The sequence below is a fragment of the Cyprinodon tularosa genome, unplaced genomic scaffold (genome assembly GCF_016077235.1).
Source record: "Cyprinodon tularosa strain WSP-4 unplaced genomic scaffold, ASM1607723v1 ctg1143, whole genome shotgun sequence".
NCBI lineage: Eukaryota > Metazoa > Chordata > Actinopteri > Cyprinodontiformes > Cyprinodontidae > Cyprinodon > Cyprinodon tularosa.
Genome location: NW_024037941.1, coordinates 102009 through 123945, shown reverse-complemented (window position 1 = coordinate 123945; position 21937 = coordinate 102009). Strand labels below are relative to the sequence as shown.

The window sequence follows — 21937 nt, the reverse complement described above, 5'->3', positions numbered from 1 at the left end:
TCTACTGAATCTTGAAGTAAAACTTGGCCTATGTTCTCTCCAGTTTATCGGTTATATGTTGTGAAACCTGAACTCTTGTGATCCCCTCAGTGCAGGCTGACTGTGGGCTCCTTCTCAGCTGTAACGTGTAAACCCCCTGAACCTTGGTTACTCATGACAGAGCTGGACTCCACCTGATAAACCTGACCATTGTTTAGCTATCATTGGCTCCATCTGTCCGTCCCTCCCCCCTTCCTCTAGAGCTGCCTCCACTCTTTTTACCTGGAACTTCATCCTCCTCCCTGTCAAGGATAGTGAACACTTGGTGTTGAGCTAATGTTTGATGAACTAACACAAACATACAGAGTAAATTCTAATCATTTATTTATTTTTTTAACAATAGCAGCTTTCCACGGTGCACTTCTCCATTGATAGAAGATCTGACTTCTTTGAATTTTTTCCAACTGGCCTCCTCACACTGGACTAGTGTGTGCCTGCCTCAGCTTTCTGGGAACTACTTACCTACCAGGCTTTAGGAGAGTTTTCTAACTGCGGTCCGATCGTTAGCCTTTCTGAGATCATCATGGGTTGCATGTTGAATGTATTAAAGTGGATGTGGTACCACAGAAACTACATCATCATCGTCGTCACTCCACTCGCTTTTCTTCCTCTGCCACTTGTCATCCCCACCTCTGTGAGTAGGAATGAGCTAAACTATTGAAATCAGAGTAATTTTTTAAATTTTAACAGTGCTCTTACTATAACAGTCATTCATGCAGGTGATAAGAACCTGCTGGAAGCTCAGAGCAAAACAAGAAGTTACCTACCATTATTGTCGAAATTAACACCTGTTCTGTGAATGTTTGCATCTTTTAATCCACATACTTATTTTTCTAAGCCTTCCAACAAATTAAAGTTTTGAACATTTGAGGTTGTTAAGTATTCTTTTCGCATATAAAACATATCGTACACTTACACTCAAATCAATGCAAACTTAATTGTTCAAAGGTTTCCAACTAGCATGTTTCTCTGCACAGAAAGGGCAAAAATTCTAATAAATCTGTGAAAATATTTTAAATTTAACAATTTTATTAGTTGATTTTGTAATTTGTTGTTGTTGCCAATCTAAAAATTGTGATTTACTTTCAACATGAGGGAAAACACAAGTGTGGAGTTTTAGCATACGCAATCAAGTACAAGATTAAGTCCAGCTGATGCTGTAAATAGGAGGTTCTGTTTTTCTATGGACCTTGATGTCTGTTAGTATTTTAAGCATTTTTAATTATACCTCTTTAAACAACTCTAAAAACAATGCATGCAAATATTGTATTCTTATGTAATATTTATAATTTCTAACCTCATTGGTGTCAAACAAATATCTTTAACATCTATTTTCTTTTAAAGAAACTTTTAGCACAAAATAAAATAAACTTCAGGGTCAAGCAGAATTTTCCCGATGGAATTTTTTGTGTCGGACAGTTTAAACGGTGTTTTATATTTTTACAAGGGAACTATAAAAGATATCTTGTGAGACAAGAGTACAACAACAACAGTTTGTTTGATGATCAAGGGTTGCTACTATCAGCTGGTGTAAAGTCTTATAGCCTTTTAAAGAGAAGCAGAGATAAGGCAAATGTAGGGAAGGATAACTCTGCAGTAAGTCAATGTCTGCTTTGGCTTCTGTGTCTCTTTGCATGTTTAAAATCTAATCAAATTTGCTTAAAAATTGCCATGAGCAAATATTTTTTTGAAAACACCCCAATATATTCATATAGTTGAAATCTAAGGTTTCAGTATTGTAAATAATAATTGAACTTTATCAATCTCACATTGGAGAAGTTTACCCCTACATTTAACCCATACCATTTCGTAGCAGTGGGCTGCCATTATGGGGTGCCCATGGAGCAATCAGGGGTTAAGGGTCTTGCTCAGAGACCCAGAGTGGCAGTCTGTGGGAGTGGGGCTTGAACTCAGAACTGATGCTCTATGCCCAAACCACTAGGCCACCACTCCCCCTTTAGCAACTTCACTTTGCCCAGTGATATGATGCTTCCCTATGTTTGAATAAATGTAGGCTGTTACTAACCTGTATGTCTTTTTAGATCACTTGATCCAATCTTATAATCTTGGGAAAAAATCTAGAGAATCACTTTCGGATGAAAAGGAATCCAACATGAGTGCTTCATTGTGTTCAAATTTTCTTTGTTTAAAAAATGGTTTTCCAGCTTTCTACTGAAAAAGGAAAGTTTGTTCCTCAGAGAAAATACTTTGACAATATTCGTCAAAGTACTTCTTGCAGAATTTAAGTCAGTCCTTAACCCTGTAATGCCAAATGTATCATATTTGATACATACGGTTTCTGAAATGTTTTGCATCTGACACCTTTTGCATAATTTAATGGTAAAAACTTTGCTCAAAATCCTGTTGTACACAATCAGATATACCTGATAACAGAGGGCAGAAGACTACACAAAAAATAATCTTGACTTATCGCATAGTAATAAATTATTAATATCAAAAATGTATTTCTGTTTTTTCTTTTTACATATTTTGTTAAAAGGCCAAATAAGGACTTCAAACCAAAAAAAAAAGTAATTTTCAGTTTTGTTTTATTCTTGCATCGGGCTTTAAAGGGTTAATGGTTTCCTGTACAGAATAATCTCCTTTGTGGCTGCTAATTTTGCAAGGTTGTTCCTGAAAAATCTTTGTTCTGTTGATGTCTACGTAAAATATTCTTTGCACTGAGGGAAAGAACAGTCAATTCAATTCAATTCAATTCAGTTTATTTATATAGCGCCAAATTCACAACACATGTCATCTCAAGGCACTTTACAGTTCATACAGTCAAATTGATACAAAGTTTTGTAAGGAAAACAGTCGGCGTGCTAGTCCTCAGTAGAAAATGGTCCAGGCCATATCTGCTAACCTTAGGTCATCCTGAGGCTGTTCTCAAAGCAACTCACCCTCTCTAACAATTTTGATAAAAAGTGATTTTAATTTCAAACCATTTATGATTTTGAAAGATGGACTGTTTTATCATGCATACTATTACATACTTGTGTTCCTGAGGGCTGCATATACTCATAGTTGTGTATAAAAAAAGTTCAAAGGTAAAAATGGTCATTTGTTTCCCATTCTTATAAAAGGAAATAATAGAGGATGGAATATGATCCTGCCAGGATCAGATTTGATCTTAATAAATGTATTGATGGATGATCCCCACAAGAAAAAAATTGCCTTTTTTTTTGTTCTGTTAAAGTATTTGAAACTATGACCTGTTTTATTTTTGTGTGTTTAATTACAGGAAGCAAGATGTGGCTATGCAATCATCCTGATGGCTTTGTATTGGTGCACAGAGTGTATGCCTCTGGCTGTGACTGCTCTTCTCCCTGTCGTCTTATTTCCGATGATGGGCATAATGAAAGCTGGAGATGTACAGTTCATTTTTACACTTTTGTACCTCATTAGTAAGATTCTACCTCTATGTTTGTGATTCTTCTAGGAAATATGGTCTATAAAGAGTTAAAAAGAGGAATTCAACTGGCAAGAGACAGTTATTCATGTTTAGATTCCAAGGTGGAGTTCTGCCTTTTTAAAGGACAAATATCATGCCTCTTATTTAGACCTTTCAATTGTTGTCTATATTAACCTCAGCTTCAACACAACGGTCCAAATGTGTCCATAATATAGCAGCTCAGCCATTCATTTGAGTGATTTTCTAATATGCCTTCAGGTTGCGGACGGAGAATCAAATAATAACATGATCTGAAGCAATGAAAACCATGTGTTTTAGGTTGTATTGACACCAGCCACATTTTGTCCGCTTTAAATGCACTATAGTTCATTTCCTGCCTTGATGCGAACCTTTTGTGCAGGAGTGAATAAAGACCAGCAAACTCTTGTCTCGAGCAAACAAGTGGTTTTAGTCTTCGTCCAAATGGATTCTGGTTCAGTTCACTTTAGATATGAATACAAAAGGTTGTAGGTACCAGATCTGCTTGGGTGGGTTTGCTGTGCCCCTGTTCTTGATGTCACCGTATGGTAGCACCATTCAGACAAACTACATTAAACCCATTTCGCAAGAATTGAAACTCCCCTGTGGTCTCATCTTATCATTACCAATGTTTGCTATTATTTTACGTTTCCGTTGGCAATCTAAGGTAGCCAAAAGTAGAAAATTCTCACTCTTGAAGGCAAGTACTATGTTCCAAGACAGACTGAGCTCTGACATTTTACAAGGTGACTCAAAAAGTTTCATTGCTTCTTTTTATTACGCTCTGAGGGCAAGGGAGGACAACTGGAACATCTTTAAGAAATTGCTTTTGTTGAGGTTTTGGACAGTCATTCTACTTCTTAGTATAGAATGGAAAAAACTGATTTGACTAAGTATTTGACCCAAACACCATCTAAACACACATATATATATATATATATATATATATATATATATATATAAAGTTCATACACATGGAGAGAGTTCTTTTGAAAGCTATTTTAATGTCGTAAATTAATATTTCTTTGATCTATTTCAGGTCAGTGTTGAGTATCTAAAAGACTCAAATATGCTGTTCGTTGGTGGGCTCCTGGTGGCCATAGCAGTGGAGCACTGGAGCCTTCATAAGCGCATTGCTCTGCGAGTTCTTCTTCTTGTTGGTGTTCGTCCAGCCCTGTAAGACAATAATCCTTTTTATCAAATTAATCTGCCACAGAAACACATCTAATAGCTGCATCTCAATAAATAAGAATATCACTAAGATGTTAATCTCTTTCGTTAATTTTGTGCACAATGTAAAACCTACATATTCACACTCATGCGATTTAAACTCTTTAAATCTTCTGTGGGGAGTTGGGTTTTGGATAGCGCCCCCTGGGGATTCTATCATTCTGCTGGGGAACTTCATGCTGGGGACATGTTCCTGGTGCAAGTTAGACTCTATCAGGGCTGACCTCGGTCACCAATCCTGTTCATAACCTTTATGGATGAGAAATAGCTCCTCCAACGCTGAGGCCATTGTTCTTGACCAGAAAAAGATGCTTTGTCCCCTTCAGGTTAGAGGAGAGCAGTGGAGGAGTTCAAGTATCTTGGGGTTTGTTTCGTGAGAGAGGGCAGAATGGAGAGGGAGATTGATAGACGGCTGCTGCTATTGCTGATGCTGCACCGATCTGTTGTGGTAAAGAGAGAGCAGAGCAAAAGGGTAAATCTCACATACATTCTTACCCTAATGTATTGTCATGAAATCTGGATTATATGACAGAAATAATGAGATCCAGGATACAAGTGGCAGGAATGAGCATTCTCCACAGGGTGGCTGGGCCCTCCCTCAGAGATAGAGGGTGGAGCTCGGTCATTCAGGAGAGGCTCGGGGTGGAGACGCTTCTCCTCCACATTGAGAGGAGTCTGCTGAGGTGGTGGACTGTTTTTTTTCTGATGCCCCTGGATGCCTCCCTCAGATGGTATTTTAGGCACGTGCCCCTGGGAGGAGACCCATGGAACAACCCATGACACAATGGAGGGACTATGTCTCTCGGCTGGCCCGGCAGCACCTCAGGTTTCCCCCTGCAGAGCTGGAGGAGGTGTCTGCAGAGAGGAAGGTCTCGCTCTCTGCAGAGCTGGAGGAGGTGTCTGCAGAGAGGGAAGTCTGGGAGTCTCTGCAGACTGTTAACCCCGCCACCCAGTTCCGAATGAGGCGGAAAACGACGAGTACGAGTATGAATAAATACCCTGTATTAAATGAATTATTATGAATTATAATAAATAAAAGAACAATGCTCAATATTTAAGAAAATTTTACACAAGACAAATGAAAAAAATAATTCTAAATAAAAAGATGTTATGTTTTGGCTCAGGGAAGATAATCATTACGACTAGTGACTTGACAATTGTCCACAGAACGCAAGAAATTGGATGTGCATCAAGCATATATATATATAGTTATTTGAAAGAGAAAAAAAGTGTGTTAAAAAACAACAAAAAAGCAGCTTCACGCTCAGCAGCTATAACTGCTTTCACAAGGCATTGATTTAAACTGGAATAAGGACATCAAGACTCACTCCATGCAATGAGTGTCATACCTTGCGTTAAGAAATAAAAGACTGGATTGTTGCTCTGGGGTTGCAATGTCCCATTCAAGACAAAAGTAAATGTTTCATTTGCATACACCTTATAATGTGATTATGATATAATTGCAAATTAAAAACGCAACTAGAAAATCAAACTCATATAGAGGCGTATTATATCATGCAGAGCATGGTAATTGTAATCTCCCTTTTCTCCCCTTTCTTAGGTTGATGATGGGCTTCATGATTGTGTCAGCCTTTCTGTCCATGTGGATCAGCAACACGGCCACAACAGCCATGATGCTGCCCATTGCTCAAGCTGTGTTGCAGCAGCTTCAGGCAACAGAGGCTCAGGCGGAAGAACGAGAGTTCTCAGCAGAGGATAACCCTGGGTTTGAGTTGGAGACCAGAGAAATCAAGGAGGAGATCACAGATGAAAAAATGCCAGAGACAAAGTTGCCCTTGGAGAATGGTGTGGGTAGGTGAAATCTTAGCTTTCTCAATAGGTCTATTCTAGAAAAGGAAAAGGATTCTTTTAATATTTTTTTTGGGGGGTTACAGCCGAGCATCAAGTGCCTCCAGAGTCCACGCAGGAGTTGAGGAGAAAAGCCATGGAGGCAAAGTACGAGCTCTTGACTAAAGGGATGAGTCTGAGCGTGTGTTACTCTGCAAGTATCGGAGGAACTGCTACTCTTACGGGAACCACCCCCAACCTCATTCTCAAGGGTCAAATGGACAAGTGAGCCATCAATACAATAGAGGTTCAAAACAACTCATCCTTTTCTCATATTCTTATTGCCATTTTTTTTCTTTCAAAGACTCTTCCCTGAAAATGGAGATGTGATCAACTTTGCCAGCTGGTTTGGATTTGCCTTCCCCAACATGGTGCTCATGCTGGTGATCTCCTGGCTCTGGCTTCAGTTCTTGTTTCTTGGCTTGAAGTAAGAGAACCAGTAGATGTGTAAGCAGTGTCAAGTATATAATTTGTTTGCTAAACAACAACAACCAAACCATCTATTCTCTCTGTTGCGTTCAAAAGCATGGCTATTTAAAAAAAAAGCCTTTATAAGGATCAGCAGAAAGCAAAGCTTTTATTGATGAGACATCAAACTCATTACAGACAACCCAGCATTTCAAAAAGATGAGAATGAGGTTCCACTGAGTTGTAGAATGACAGGGAGAGCAGACAAGACCAAGACAAAAAAATATATATACATATATTAAACCACAAATAGACCTTATCATTTGTGTGATTAAAACTTCCCAATCATTTTTTTCCCCATGAGAGCAGTTTAGGGACAAAGTTCCTCTGCTCATTCTCTTTTAAATGTGATCTCCAGAATACTGAGATAAAAGTATGCAGATAGGTCAAACAATCTAAAGTTTTAGGTAAATACTTTAAGTTTTTTTTTTTTTTTTTTTGCACCATCTTTTTCAAAACTGATCAAAAGCAAAGTACATAAAGAGTAACAGACACAGAAAATGTAGTAGATATACAATAAATTAAAACATTACAATAAAAAAACTGATAAAAGCACTGATTGGATGTTCTTACAGAGGCTCTTACAGAGTCTGTTTTGTGTTATTGTAGTTGTTTTCTAGTAAGTAATTTAAGCAGTGTTGTGGAGTTTTTTGTGTTTCCCCCTTGTGCCAGTCTCCTTTCCCTAGTTTCTAGTTGCTTCTATTCACACCTGCTCCCTGTTAGCTGATTACTCCAGTCTTTGTTCTGTCTCCCATATATACACTTCTGTGCAGTTCCTCAGTACTGGTCTCTTGTTGTTACTTTGCTCCTCATATGTGTTTTCCCTGATGACTCCTTTTTTTTTTAATTTTTTTAATTTTTATTTTTTTTGCTTTTGGATTTTGATCCTGTTTCTACGGAAAAGAATTAGGGCCACTGAAAAAAAAAAAAAAGTTAACTGATTTTTAAATTTTATTTCAATTAACATGGGGAAAAAGTCAGGATTCTTACTATAATTACTATAATCTCAGAATTCTGACTTTAATCTCAGAATTCTGACTTTTTTCTCAGAATTCTGACGGATAACAAACAATTAAGCATCAAGCCATAGCTGTTGGCGACAGTCAAAACAACTAAGTCGCCGAGCGGCTGATTAGGGGAATCCTTGTTGACGCGCTCAAAAAGGTTCAGTCCAATATGCTGTTCAGATCCTTTTATTGATCTTCAAAAAACATGCAGGCAGCATACAAACAAATCCACAGGTTGGAGCCGTGATCAAGCGCAACAATAATCTCCAAAACTTAAAGCGGCCAGCAAAATGTAGACATCCCCCATCACCCACTCTCTGACACAAAAACACCAGGTGAACAGAACAGGTGATTTTACCAATCACCGCTGACACCACGTGATCAAAACTATGCCCATTCACCACATTCCGGCCCCTAATTATTACTTCACTACAAGGTAATAATTACACATCCAACACACATATGCTGAGATATACATTATATCAGAACACTGAATGAGACATTGTACGTTCAAAGAGTCCATAGACGTCATTTCCTCCTTTCTTCTTTTGTCCATATAGAGTAGTCAATCAGTCATAGGCCAGAGGTTACCAGCACTTAGCCTTATAGTCAGTCTGTGATGTACATCAAGTAGTATTAAAGTCAAGTCAAAGAGTCAAGTCAAACTAGGTACAAAAGTGTCTTTATTGGTCGGAACTTTCCTGAAGAAGGCATATCTTTGTGATGGGTCTGCATAGATGGCTGGTTGGAGTCTTAATCCAGGACCTGGAGGGGGGCCGCCCACTGCGGCTCGGGAACAGACTCGGAGGGGGCCGCCCACTGCGGCACAGGAACACACTCGGAGGGGGCCGCCCACTGCGGCACAGGAACAGACTCGGAGGGGGCCGCCCACTGCGGCACAGGAACACACTCAGAGGGGGCCGCCCACTGCGGCACAGGAACAGACTCGGAAGGGGCCGCCCACTGCGGCACAGGAACACACTCAGAGGGGGCCGCCCTCTGCGGCACAGGAACAGACTCGGAAGGGGCCGCCCACTGCGGCACAGGAACCACCATGGAGCTGTGCATTAAGAGAAATGCCCTTCCCATAATGTCGCTCCAAGTCTGCAATTGGCACTCTTTTTGCATAATCTCTGGATAGAAGATCTTTCATGAAGGCAGTGTAGTCTTTACGGAAGTCTTTATCTCTGATGAACCTCTTTTTCAAGCTTAAGGCACGTTGTTCAGCAATTACTCGGTTATCAGGCATTTTTATTTCTCTGTCTTTCAAAGGCAGGGCTATGCTGTAATGTCCATCCTTTAAGGTCACTGTCTTATCAACTAACTCCAGAAACTTAGAGTCTTCCTGTGACATCCCCACACGCTCATCATAGCTGCTCTCAGGGAAGTCAATCTTGAACTGTTGCTTCCATAACTTGTCCAATGTAATAGCAGAAATCCTATTGGTAGTAAATGTTGACAGACAGTTTGGTTTTCCACAGCATTCTTGTTCGAGTGGCCCATTCACTGTCCAACCGAGCATCGTTTTAATGGCAAAGGGTCCATCACATTCAATTCTGATGACCTCCAAAGGTTCTAAAGCTTTGGGCATGTTTAGGCCAATCAGAAGCTCCACCTGAGCTTTTATCTCAGGCAAAAGAACACGCTTCAAATGTGGCCATTTATCCAAGTCGCGTTGCTTCGGGATGTTACCTTGGTCTACAGGCATTCTGTGCTGAGTGAAGAGGTCAGGCATGTCACAGTACATATTGCTGAGCAATCCAGCAATTTCAAGTTCAGGCACAATAAAGCTGTCCATCACTTTCTCTTGTCCCATGGTGCGCAAAAGAATCTTTGTTTTCCTCCCAGTGAGATTCAACTTGTCCATAAGACCCACTGTACAAAAGGATGCTGAACTCCCTTGGTCCAGAAAGGCATAGGTTTCCACTATTATTTGACCTTTCTTTGATTTCACCTTGACTGGCACAATTGAAAGCTTACAATCTTGTTCCCCGGCCCCAGTAAGACCACTAGTCTGGACTGTGACAGGAGTGTTGTCTGCCTCAGTGTCAAGTTTGACCCGGTTCTTCTTGTCGTGGATATGAAGTATACTTGGATGTCTAAAACCACAGATTTTGCATGAAAGGCGATTTCTGCATTCCTTGCTGATGTGTCCTGTGCCCAAGCAACCAAAACAGACATTATTCTTCATAAAATATGAAATCTTCTCATTATGAGGTTTATTACCAAACAGAGAACATAAATCCAATGTGTGTCCACCTTTGCAAAACAAACAAATCTTCACAGCAGTCTGATGTTCTTGAGCCTCTGAAAAATTATTTCTCCCCACAGCAGATATGGTTTTACCAAAGCTACTCCCTCGAGTTCTTAGACGAGGAGAATGTTTCTCACCATCACTATTCTTGACTGTTAAGTATGTTGGAGCATCACATAGATTTCCAAAGACAGGATCTGTAATAATTTTAACTTGACGTTCAAGGAAGAAAACAATGTCAGTAAATGTAGCTCTGCGATGCTGCTTCTCTTGGATGTCGCATGCTGCTGTGCGCCATTTATCTTTCAACTTATAAGGCAATCTTCTAATTAAAGCAAGCATATTGGCAGGTGTATTTAATTCGGAAAGATCATAAACATCCTCCATCGCATTGCAACATCCACATAAGAACAAACAGTATGCCTGAAGAGCTTTTCCATCTTCTGATTTAATCAAAGGCCATGAGTGTATTTTATTCAGATAAGCAGATGCAATGACATGTCCATTTCCAAAGTGCTCGTACAACATAGTCTTTGCTTTTATATATCCAGCACCATCAGACATATGTTGACAGCTTTTGACAAGTTCGCAGGGCTGACCCCTAGTGTACTGTGCAAGATAATGCAGGCAATCATCAGGATTATCGGTCTTTGCTTCAATAACCTGTTCAAATGTACGCATAAAAGCCTGGACGTGAAGAGGATCACCATCAAAAGGTTGAATGTCTCTTCTAGGTAGAGAAGAAAGGCTTTGTTGACGTACTAACATACAAGTTAATTCATTTTGTTTGTCCATGATGGACAACAGGGTTTCATTGGCTACTGGTTGAGCAGCTTCCTGGAGAGGCATATATGAAGGTTTCTTTGTTAGATGATCGGAAGGCCTCGTATAAAGAGGTGTAGTTTTTTCCCCTGTCGCATTCTGTTGCATTGTTTTTACTTGCAGCTCTGCATTTCCAAAAACTGTATTTCTCTTTGGAAGTGTCTGTGGAACAAAAGTCTTTGCGTCTGCTTTAAGAATCTCAAGAGCTTTTCCTTTTGTTTTGAAATATGATTCCATTCCATTGGATTTCTGTGAAGCTCTGCTTTGCACTGCAGATCCAGTTTTCAGCACATTTACTTTTGCAGCGGTTGCAGCTATTTCTGCTTCAAGTTGAAGCTGTTCTTTCCTTTTCCTCAGTTGCTCCTCTTGTTCTTCCAGAGCATGTTTTTCTTTCAGCATATTTTGACGTGTGAGCAAGGCTGCCATTTCAGCTTCAGCCCTGAGACGTGCAGATGCAGTGGATGATACTTTGGAGCTTGACCTGCTCCCTTGATTTGAAATACTATCAGATGGCAACACATCCTCCTGGTTATCATGCTGGGGATTAACAGACTTTCTGTGTTCCATGTGCTGTTGAACCTCCACTTTTCCTCCTACAGGAGATTTCTCTGACTGTAGCATGTCGGAGGATGGCCTGCTTGAGCATTTATTAATTTCAGAAAGCCATATTTCAACATCCTCAGTAAACCCTTTATTGTATTTTGTGATGCTTGAGAACCATGTGTTTTGCTGATGTTTTTCATCAGATGGAATTAAAGTCAACAGAGATTCATGCAATGCATTGGCATCCTTAGAGAGGCGCCTTAACTCATCCAACTGTAACTTTACTTGTGAGTAATTTTCATCACCTTTCATTAGATCTTTGAGAGAAGCAATTAGACCTTTCATTTTATTTACATGCCTTTTCCGTTCTGTTTGGATAGTTTCAATTTTATTTGCAAGAGCCTTCTCAGTGAGAACGATAGTTCTTTTATCCTTTTCAGGTTTTTCACCAACAGATACAGTAGATGATCCACTCATTTTGCGTCATTTAGTTGCCAAAAATCCAAATCACAGGAAACTTCAAAGCACCAGCTTGCAGAGATTACGCAGAGCCACACACACACACACACACACACACGCGCGCATCAAATCCTGCAGCCAGAGTCCAACAGCAAACGTAGCAGGGGGCGTGTCACGACAGCTTCACCAAACAGAAGCAAACTGGATTTAAACAGCACAAACATGCCGATTACATACCCTCACCGTCTTCTCCTTCTTTATGAAGTTATCCATTTCCGTAGGTGTAGTGTGGGCTCGCGTCCGTTCCTGTGTGCTAGAAGCTCCGTTGCTGTCATTTCTTTATCCTATTTTGCTGACAATTGTTGGCGACAGTCAAAACAACTAAGTCGCCGAGCGGCTGATTAGGGGAATCCTTGTTGACGCGCTCAAAAAGGTTCAGTCCAATATGCTGTTCAGATCCTTTTATTGATCTTCAAAAAACATGCAGGCAGCATACAAACAAATCCACAGGTTGGAGCCGTGATCAAGAGCAACAATAATCTCCAAAACTTAAAGCGGTCAGCAAAATGTAGACACCCCCCATCACCCACTCTCTGACACAAAAACACCAGGTGAACAGAACAGGTGATTTTACCAATCACCGCTGACACCACGTGATCAAAACTATGCCCATTCACCACAATAGCCATGTCTGTTTTAGAGACTAGCTCTCTTGTTTTAATGACCTTCTGTTCCTCCATTAATGAGGGGACCCCTCAGGCACGTAAAAAGTTTGCCTAATTCCGTCATTTTCCACCAATGTGCCACTGGCCCCCTCAAACAACTCACATCTTTGTCAGTGAAGCTGAAGCTCCCACATCTCTTGCTTCATAGTGCCCTTCTATATTAACATCCAAAATTCTGAGATTAAAGTCAGAATTCTGAGATTAAAGTCAGGATTCAGAGAAAAAAGTCAGAATTCTGAGATTAAAGTCAGAATTTTGAGAAAAAAACATATTAAACTGAAATAAAATTTAAAAATAAGTTAACTTTTTTTTTTTTTCAGTGGCCCTAATCTTTCTTTTTTTTTTTTTTTTAGTGGCCCTAATCCTCTTCCGTATGTTTCCTTTGCATCTTCATTAAAAAAGCAACAACTCATCGCTGCCTCCGTCTATTCTGTGTTTCGGTCCACAACCACATCCACCAACAGTTGACAAACAGAGCCGAATGAGATATGATGTGAACTGTAGACTTTTTAACAATTAATGAGTGTCTGTTTTATTTTTTGAAAAGATAATTAATAATCGATAAAATTCAGAAAGAAATACAAGATTTTATTCCAAATGTGTGCCATTTCATGGTGTAAATTAGTAATAGGGCCATAAATTCATTTTAAGACTTTATAAAGATCCCAACAGCAAGTATTTGCACCTCAGCCTTATGTGTTTAAACTTAGCTCTGGCCTTTCTGCTGTTTTGTTTTCAACCAGCCTGAAGAAAACATTTGGTTGTGGCATGAAAAGTGACAGAGATAAGGAAGCGTATGCTGTGATGAGAGACGAGTACAGGAAACTTGGCGGTATGAAGTTTGCTGAGGGAGCAGTTCTCACCATCTTCATTCTGCTAGTGCTCCTCTGGTTCACCAGGGAGCCGGGCTTCATACCCGGCTGGGCAACAGTGCTCTTCAACAAGAACGATTCGTGAGTTATTTGGCTTTCCTTTCTTTTAATAAAAAAAACATTTTAATGGATTTTTCAGGGTTTTAGAAGATTTCTTTTTACCTTGTTTGTTTTTATTTAAGTGTTTAGGGCTGGTTTTTGCATTTGTGAGCAGACAGACATATCTCTGTTTGGAGAATCAGCCAAGAGTCTTAATGAGCTCTATGCATAACTCCACCGCTTCCTGAACTTAAGGCAGCTATATTTCATTACTTTATGAACTGATTCATCCAGATGTGCCTGGCCATGGTTACAAGTGAACAAAAAAAAAAAAGTAAATAATGATAAAGGCAGATCTTGTTGTGAGCTGATATTGCTACATGCTTCTGTTGACTCCAAATATATATCATTTTATTGAACAAATCATCTTGATTTTAAAAATTATTTCAAGCAGCTGCTTTTTTCTTGTCAACTTAGTACAGAAAGGCTAAGATTTTAAAGAAATTAATGTTGTTTGTTATTTTTTAAGAAAGAAATGTCAAAGATTTTATTAAAATGCATTTTTTTATGTTATTATTTAATCATTTTTGCTATTAAATGTGTCAATCTTTGTTTCTTTAGATTTGTGACAGATGGAACAGTGGCCATTTTCATGTCAATGCTCTTCTTCGTCATCCCTTCTCGGCTGCCCAAGTTTGGCAGCTATGGTTTCACTGAAGCAGGTAAGACAGCATCTGAGTCAGGTTATCTAAATCTGAGGAAAGCAATAACTTTAAAACATCAGACTTGTCTTCTGCATTAAGCACTTTTATGTATTATTGCTCCACCTGATGTATCAGGAAAGAGGATTAAGGCGCCTCCAACCCTGCTGAACTGGCAGGTGGTGCATGAGCGGATGCCTTGGAACATCATCCTGTTGCTGGGTGGAGGATTCGCTCTGGCTGCTGGCAGTGAGGTGAGGTCATTTTTCTAACTTCTTCCTTCTATGCCCATTGCTAATACCAACATGTAATGATCACCAATAGGTGAGATTCAGATCTCACCTATTGGTTCATGGTTAATATTTCATCCTGCAGACTTTTTTACTCATTTATTCATTCATCCATTTGATATGTATTCAACAGTAAAAAAAAAAAAAAAGCTTTTTCTGTCCTTTGTTATATATTCATGTTTATTTTTTTTTTTAGAATTTTTTATCTTGACATTTAATTGCATTCCTAAATTAGTTATAAGCATTTCTTTTGTTTTATGCAATTCTCTTTATTCATTTATCATGTAAAAAAAATACTTCTGTGTGTTTTTTTTATCAATTGATTATTGATTGATTGACTTTATTGATCTCACAGAAGAGAAATGAATTTAATTTTTTATGTTTTTTATTATCTACATAATTTGAAATTATATAATTTAAGTTATTTCCTTTTTTACTTTTTAGAATAAATGTTTTTGTTAGAAATTTCAGGTTGCAATACATTAGACTATTGTGCTTTTTGTTTTAAGTTTTTAGCTTGCTAATCCTTATGTAAAACACAAAGAATAACCAATTTTACAATATACCAACAATATTATCTATAATGGATAATGATTAATGCATTTATCACATAGCAGATTGGTGTATGTTTTTTATACATATAAATATTGTTTAACTAATCAGTGTAAGAGATGTAATGTTACAATATAAATATAAAAACGTTTGCCTGGTACCAAGTTAGTGCTGAAATATGGAGTCTGATCTTCTTCCGGCTCAATGTTTCTACCGTTACTTTCTTAAAGCAATCCCTTGCTAAAATTAAAACCTTTCAAACTGTAGTGGATACATTTTAGAAAGGACAGATGAAGACAACACCGTGTTATGTAATTTTCAGAAACATTTTCAGTTATCTTTTGGTAAAAGTATTTATTGAGCCTGTTTCTGCTGGAGGTTTCTTCCTGTTAAAAGGGAGTTTTTCCTCTCCACTGTCGCTACAAGCATGCTTAGTGTGAGGGATTGCCTTCGAGTCAACGAGTCGATTCAATAAACTGGTTTTCCTTAGATAGAAAACTTTTAATAAATTTGACTGTATGATCTGGTGAACTGTAAAGTGCCTTGAGATGACATGTGTTTTGAATTGGCGCTATAGAAATAAACTGAATTGAATTGAATTATTAGTAGCTGTTAAACAACTCCATAGAATTGCTTTGGACATATTGAACGTTTACCTCTACATTGATGTTTGCAGGCTTCAGGTTTGTCCGTATGGTTGGGAGAAAGTCTGACGCCGCTGCAGAAAGTGCCCCCTTTTGCAATCTCCATTCTGCTCTCTCTGTTGGTGGCAACTTTCACTGAATGCTCCAGCAACACGGCCACCACCACTCTGTTCCTGCCTATACTTGGTTCAATGGTAAACTGAGGGAAACTTTTAAACGCCTTCACACAGATCCTCCGTTTTGTATGCATTTACAGATATTCCATGTCTTTTAGGCCTCAGCCATCGAGATACACCCTCTGTATGTGATGCTGCCTTGCACTATCGCCGCCTCACTAGCTTTCATGTTGCCTGTGGCCACACCACCCAACGCCATTGCCTTCTCTTTTGGAAACCTCAAGGTGGTTGACATGGTGAGTCAAAAGGAAATATTTATGTGTTCACTTTAAAAGGAAAGTGCTGAGTTAGGTGTATTATTGTCAATTTAGGTATTAGAGCAGCAAATCTCAGAACCTTTCATTGTTCTGCCTCTGACCAGAATGTGGCTGTTTGTGCCCACAGGTGAGAGCTGGATTCATGCTCAACATCATTGGGATCCTCTGCATTAATTTAGGAATCAACACCTGGGGATATGCCATGTTTAACATGGGCACGTTTCCTCAGTGGGCCAACACCACACACAGTCAACCCTGAGCTTCAAAGAGGGGTGGAATTAATGCCTTTAATACCTGAGAAAGTATTTCTATATCTATTTTAGCAGAGCTGCTTGATTGTTGGTAAGTTTGTATGCATAATGCACATTATTCAATATTTTCCTAATCCACTGACCAGTAAAAAGAAAAAAGATGCAAAAAAGATGCAAAAAATACAATCATTTTTCCTGTAAATACAAAAAAAATGTGTCCAAATTTGTAAAATAGTTTTAAGCTCTCTACAAATTGCAAGAAATTGCATAATAAAAAAGTTGTTCATATAAAAAAATACGTATATATTTAAAGATTTTGAAAATAAATTTTGCAATTATTGGATTCTTACAGCAAATTCAGAAGCACATAAAGTGAATGAAGCATTATAAACAAACATTAATCAGTGTTACTTGATCGTGATATCCTTTTTATTTTTACACACAGTTGAACTAATAGGTTTATTACCCACTGTGTTTATAACTTCCTGATATCAAGTTTGAAAAAGTAAACAAATACAGGTAAATTCCTAGTAAACATGTCCATTAAACTGCCATCCTCTTATTATTCATCTCAGATATAGATTCAGTGAAAATTATAAATCCCATAACCAAATGGATCCCTTACATAAAAAAAATGATTTTAAATGAGCGTAAATTAACTTTATCTGTTAATTTAATTTATTGGTGTAATTTTGTTGACTTTGGTTTTATTCTAATTTATGGTGTTTGTCACTTTTGTATAGTTTTCATCTGATGCAAACTTTGAATTTGTTATCTTGTGATTTGTAAATAACACAGTGCAGAACTTTTTGATTGTTTACATGATGTACTGTTTTTTTTATTATATCTAACAAATATGCACTTTATTCTCTACTGGGAAAGGGAATAAAAAACACAAGCTTTTTCATTTAAACACTAATTATAAGGATAAAATAAATTTGTCTGTTTAAAATGATGGTGAGGCAAACTTGCAAGAAGATAAAAAATTTTTTTAAAGCTAACGAGCCAAGTCCATTATATGTCCCCTGTTGTCATAGTTGACATTAAAAGGATCAGAAAAAAATAAGTTAGATGAAGAGTCAATTAAATGCTCTACTTCATTAATGACTGAAGAAAAAAGCTGACTGAATAAAAACAGAATCTCTGTTTTTGTGTTTTGCCCAAATGCAAATGAATTTAGGACTAAATGGGAGAAAATGAATGGATGGATGGTTACACTTTACAATAACCATCATAACCATAATTTATAGATGGCAAATAAACCAGTTTTTGATGAGTTATAGAGTTTGTTAATGTTTGTTTCATTTATAAACAGCATCTAAACATAAAAACAGCATTCACCTAATATAAAAGGTAAATAGTTAATTTATCAAAATGTTAAATAAACTATAAAGGCTAAACTCAGGTCTTAAATTAGCTGATGTAAGGGTTAGGGATAAACTAACATGGCAGGGCAATAGGATTTATGTACCTTTTATTAGACTTAGACAATTTTTATTGTAATTTCTTATGCACTGAATAAATACAAAACAAAATTTAATTGTGTACAGCTTACAAAAGTGGTAATAAAATTGCAGTTGGAGTAGATAAACATTATCAATACAAAGAGCAGCAGTGATGACAATCAATGTAGGAGAAAAGAAACCTCTTTAAACAATGGTGCAAAAGGGTATTACCGGTAACAGTTTGTTAACAGCTTGGATGCAGTTTATAAATGATTATTAAACATTAATAAACTATCTGTTAATCATTACTAAATTGTCTCTTTATTATTTATAATTTATGCTTAGGATGATTATTGCAAAGTGTTACTGTTTTTTTTCTAAATTTCAAAATAAGTGTCAGCTACACAACATGAGGAAAAGAATATTCTAAATATTCTACTTAATGTGTCTTTTTTCAGCATTTAGGTGATATATTACATTAGCTATTTGTTCTGTATTGCAACGTGTGTTTCATTAGAATTTAGGAAAGTTGGCTAAGAAATGAAAAAAAAGGAAAAAATTGATTTGCACGACGAGTAAAAAGTATTCCTTTAAAATCCATTTATCACCATAATGTTTTTTTATTCTTTTATTTCTGTAGCTTGAGGTAATTGTATTAGGTTTGATGTCTGAAGTAAAAGAAATAAAAAAAAACTATAAGTTTAAAACTAATAAAGCAATCTGAAGTCAGGTTTCATTGCAAAAAGCATAAGCCACCAATATTGTTATTTTTATTAGGATTTGAAGTTTATTTTGCCAATTAGAAACAAAGACAGACAAGACAGAAATAAATCATAACAGTACAAAGAAATCCAAATCACATAATTAATTACGCTCTGGAATAACTCTGGAATCAGCTCAGTCCACTTTAAATGATAGCAAATTGTGTGAAAAAATGTGATTCATTTAAATATTCTTCTGTTCTGTTATGAATAGGAGAAATAAAAATTCTTACTTTTCAATGCAATTCAGTCAGTGTTAAGTAGTGTTGCACCAATACCGATACCAGTATCGGACGGGGCCCCGATACTGCCCTAAAATGGTGGTATCGGTATCTGCGAGTACCAACAAATAGGGCACGATACCATTTTGAGAGCCGTAAGTTTATTCAACTATTGTCACCCACTCCTGGTAGGCAATAAAAAGTTCTACTGGATTCACTTTGTATTAGATTTTTTTCCTGCTTCACAAAGGTAGGCAGCAGCTTGACAAAGCCATGATGGCAATTATTTTACATTATTATGGTATCGGCCGATACTGCAAAGCCAGGTATCGGGTATCGGTATCGGGGCCAAAAAATGGCATCGGCGCAACACTAGTGTTAAGTCATGAGGTCTTACAGCAGTAAATGTGTTTCTCAAGATGTTTTTCTAAAGACACCATCTGTCATGGCGCTCTCTGGAACTCTATAGATCCTTTTTTAAACTAAACTGGTTTCAGTGGTAAACTGGTGCTCCATCTTTCCACTGCTGTCAGCTCGGGCTCTGTTACTCTTCAAATGGTTCCCTCTGAGCACCATCTCTGAACTGGGACAGAGGAAAGAAGCCCTTTGGTCAGGTGCCAGGAGCAAGCTCACCAGGAACCGATCAGGACATTGGTGCATTGGTGTTTCCATGTTTAGAACCCCAGTTAAATTTTTTTTGTTGCATGTTTTAATATATATATATATATATATATATATATATATATATATATATATATATATATATATATATATATATATATATATATATATATATATATATATATATATATATATATATATATATATATATAATCAGATTAGAATCAGAATCATCTTCTTAAGTCAGTCATAACACATAGAGCTCCCCTTGCAGATGGTATTTCTATAAGCTGTATTGCCCACTCAGCTTTTAAACAATGTTTTATGTTTAATCATCAGGTGTGTGAAAAAGTCCTGGTGTAAAAAAATATGTTGATGTCTTGTTTTTGCAAAATTTTTTATTTATTTATTTTTTTTTTGAGACACCTGCTGTTTTAGATTGTAAAGCGCCCAGAATTCATGCTTGTTGTTTAAACAGCATTAATGTATTTTAATTGGTGACATTAGGAAATCTGTTTGCAGTAATGCTGAAAGAAATTATGTGATTTGTGTTGTTAAATTGTTTGTATTCACTACAATTGTTCACCAAATGTCGGAATAAAATATTTACTGCATGATCTTTTTGTGATGAGTAAAATGTTATTTTAGTCTAATAACAAGTGTTTGAAGTAGAAGTCCAAATACAAACTGTAAACCCTGTTTCATTAGAAACAAACAAAAAAAAGTTTCTCTGCTTTAGCTAACTGGCAAATGTACAGAAAAAAATATTTAAAGAGAGCATGTATTTTCTGTGTTTTGAACTGGCAATATACTTATAAAAAGAAAAAACATGATACCACATTTTCTTACAAAAACTATCTTGGTCTGCCTGTCGATTCCCTGCTGAAGCTTGTTGTTGTAGCCGTGGCATCAGGAGAGTTTGCCAGTCTACAATGCACTTGTCCATGATGCTCAGGTTGTTGCTTCCCTCGAAGCTTAGTTTTCTATTGCTTAATATTCCTGAACAAAAATGATTTTCCAACAGAGAGAAATTATTTTTAATTCCGATTGTTATCCAACTGTTCCTTTTTATTGGATCTTTGGGGAAAATAAAAGAGCTCACAAAAACCTTTTCTGTTGTGTCAAAAAGCAGCGATTGCACCATAGCAGAGATATTTCATGCTACCCTTTTCTGTCAATCTGCTTTCTGCATCTTCAGATGCCATATCGCCAAAAAATCTCTTTAGATGTAATAAATTGTCGGGTACAACTGTAGTTTAGGATTTTAGGTTTTTATTTAGGTTTTACCTGGCTTTTCAATAAAGATGCAAATACAGTAATGTTTCAGGAACAATCAAATACCTACTCCCACTCTCATAGCACGTTCTATTTATCCTGACACGCTGCAAATAAGAGATGTACAGTTCAATGTGTTCTGACTCATATCTCTTTGCATGGTTTGAAGTACACCTCACTGATACTGAAAAGTAACCTCCATTGTTTCTGTGTTTTCTACATAATTTGTGTATTTCCCTATTCTCTTTTAGATCACTGTTTTTACTGTCATATTTTTTTTAGCAGACTTTCTTATCTCACTGGTCTGAAAATACACAACCAGTTTGACCCGAAATGTCTGAGGTGAACCCAAACACTCAAAATACGTAAAAAGATCATGTACATTTAAAACAAAGGCTATGTAAAGTCAGTACTGAAAACTGATCCAATCCAGTCATGTTACTGTGAATAAATAAACGATCTCTTTATATAGCTGAACTCTAGTGTTCTGTATGAAGCCATCTGTTTGCCAGGCCACATTTTGTTACGGAACACTAAAACATTTTATAATATTCTTAAGCTCAAACCATTTTGATTCATGTCATTAAGTTACGTTATAAACAAATTATCTTGATTAAGTGTTCACCTCAATCATTGCCTAAACAAAACTTTCCTATCTTAAATCTCACTCATTGTCCTGGTCCTTGCATTCCTCCTATAAGGGCTCAAGCACAGCAAGTCACTAAATAGTGACTTTCACCACTGAGAAAAGGTGATAGCAGCGAAACGATAGTGGGAAGGTGTTAATAAATCTGTGTACTGTGTGTACAGATGAAAAGGCTGGTTGAAGGATAACTGTGAGATAAGGTGCTGCCAAGAGGATGTAACTGATGCGAAAGGCCATTCTCTATCATGTTTATGACTAGAGAGGCTGCAATAAACTGAAAATAAGATAAAAAAAAGGCAGAACATTGAAGGAAAGTTGTGTGCTTCCTCATAAATACATTTTGATATGCAGAGGTTCT

At 37.3% G+C, this 21937-nt stretch overlaps 1 protein-coding gene across 1 annotated transcript; it reads left to right on the top strand.

Moving 5' to 3' along the window:
* Window positions 1-269: 269 nt before the first annotated feature.
* Window positions 270-18976, top strand: slc13a2 (solute carrier family 13 member 2). The gene is made up of 12 exons (XM_038304666.1): window positions 270-673; window positions 3284-3412; window positions 4512-4648; window positions 6264-6514; window positions 6598-6775; window positions 6855-6977; window positions 13572-13781; window positions 14361-14461; window positions 14579-14694; window positions 15959-16120; window positions 16201-16338; window positions 16487-18976. Exons 1-12 carry the CDS (start codon window positions 563-565, stop codon window positions 16616-16618), a joined length of 1788 nt encoding a protein of 595 aa, XP_038160594.1. The 5' UTR covers window positions 270-562; the 3' UTR covers window positions 16619-18976.
* Window positions 18977-21937: the final 2961 nt, after the last annotated feature.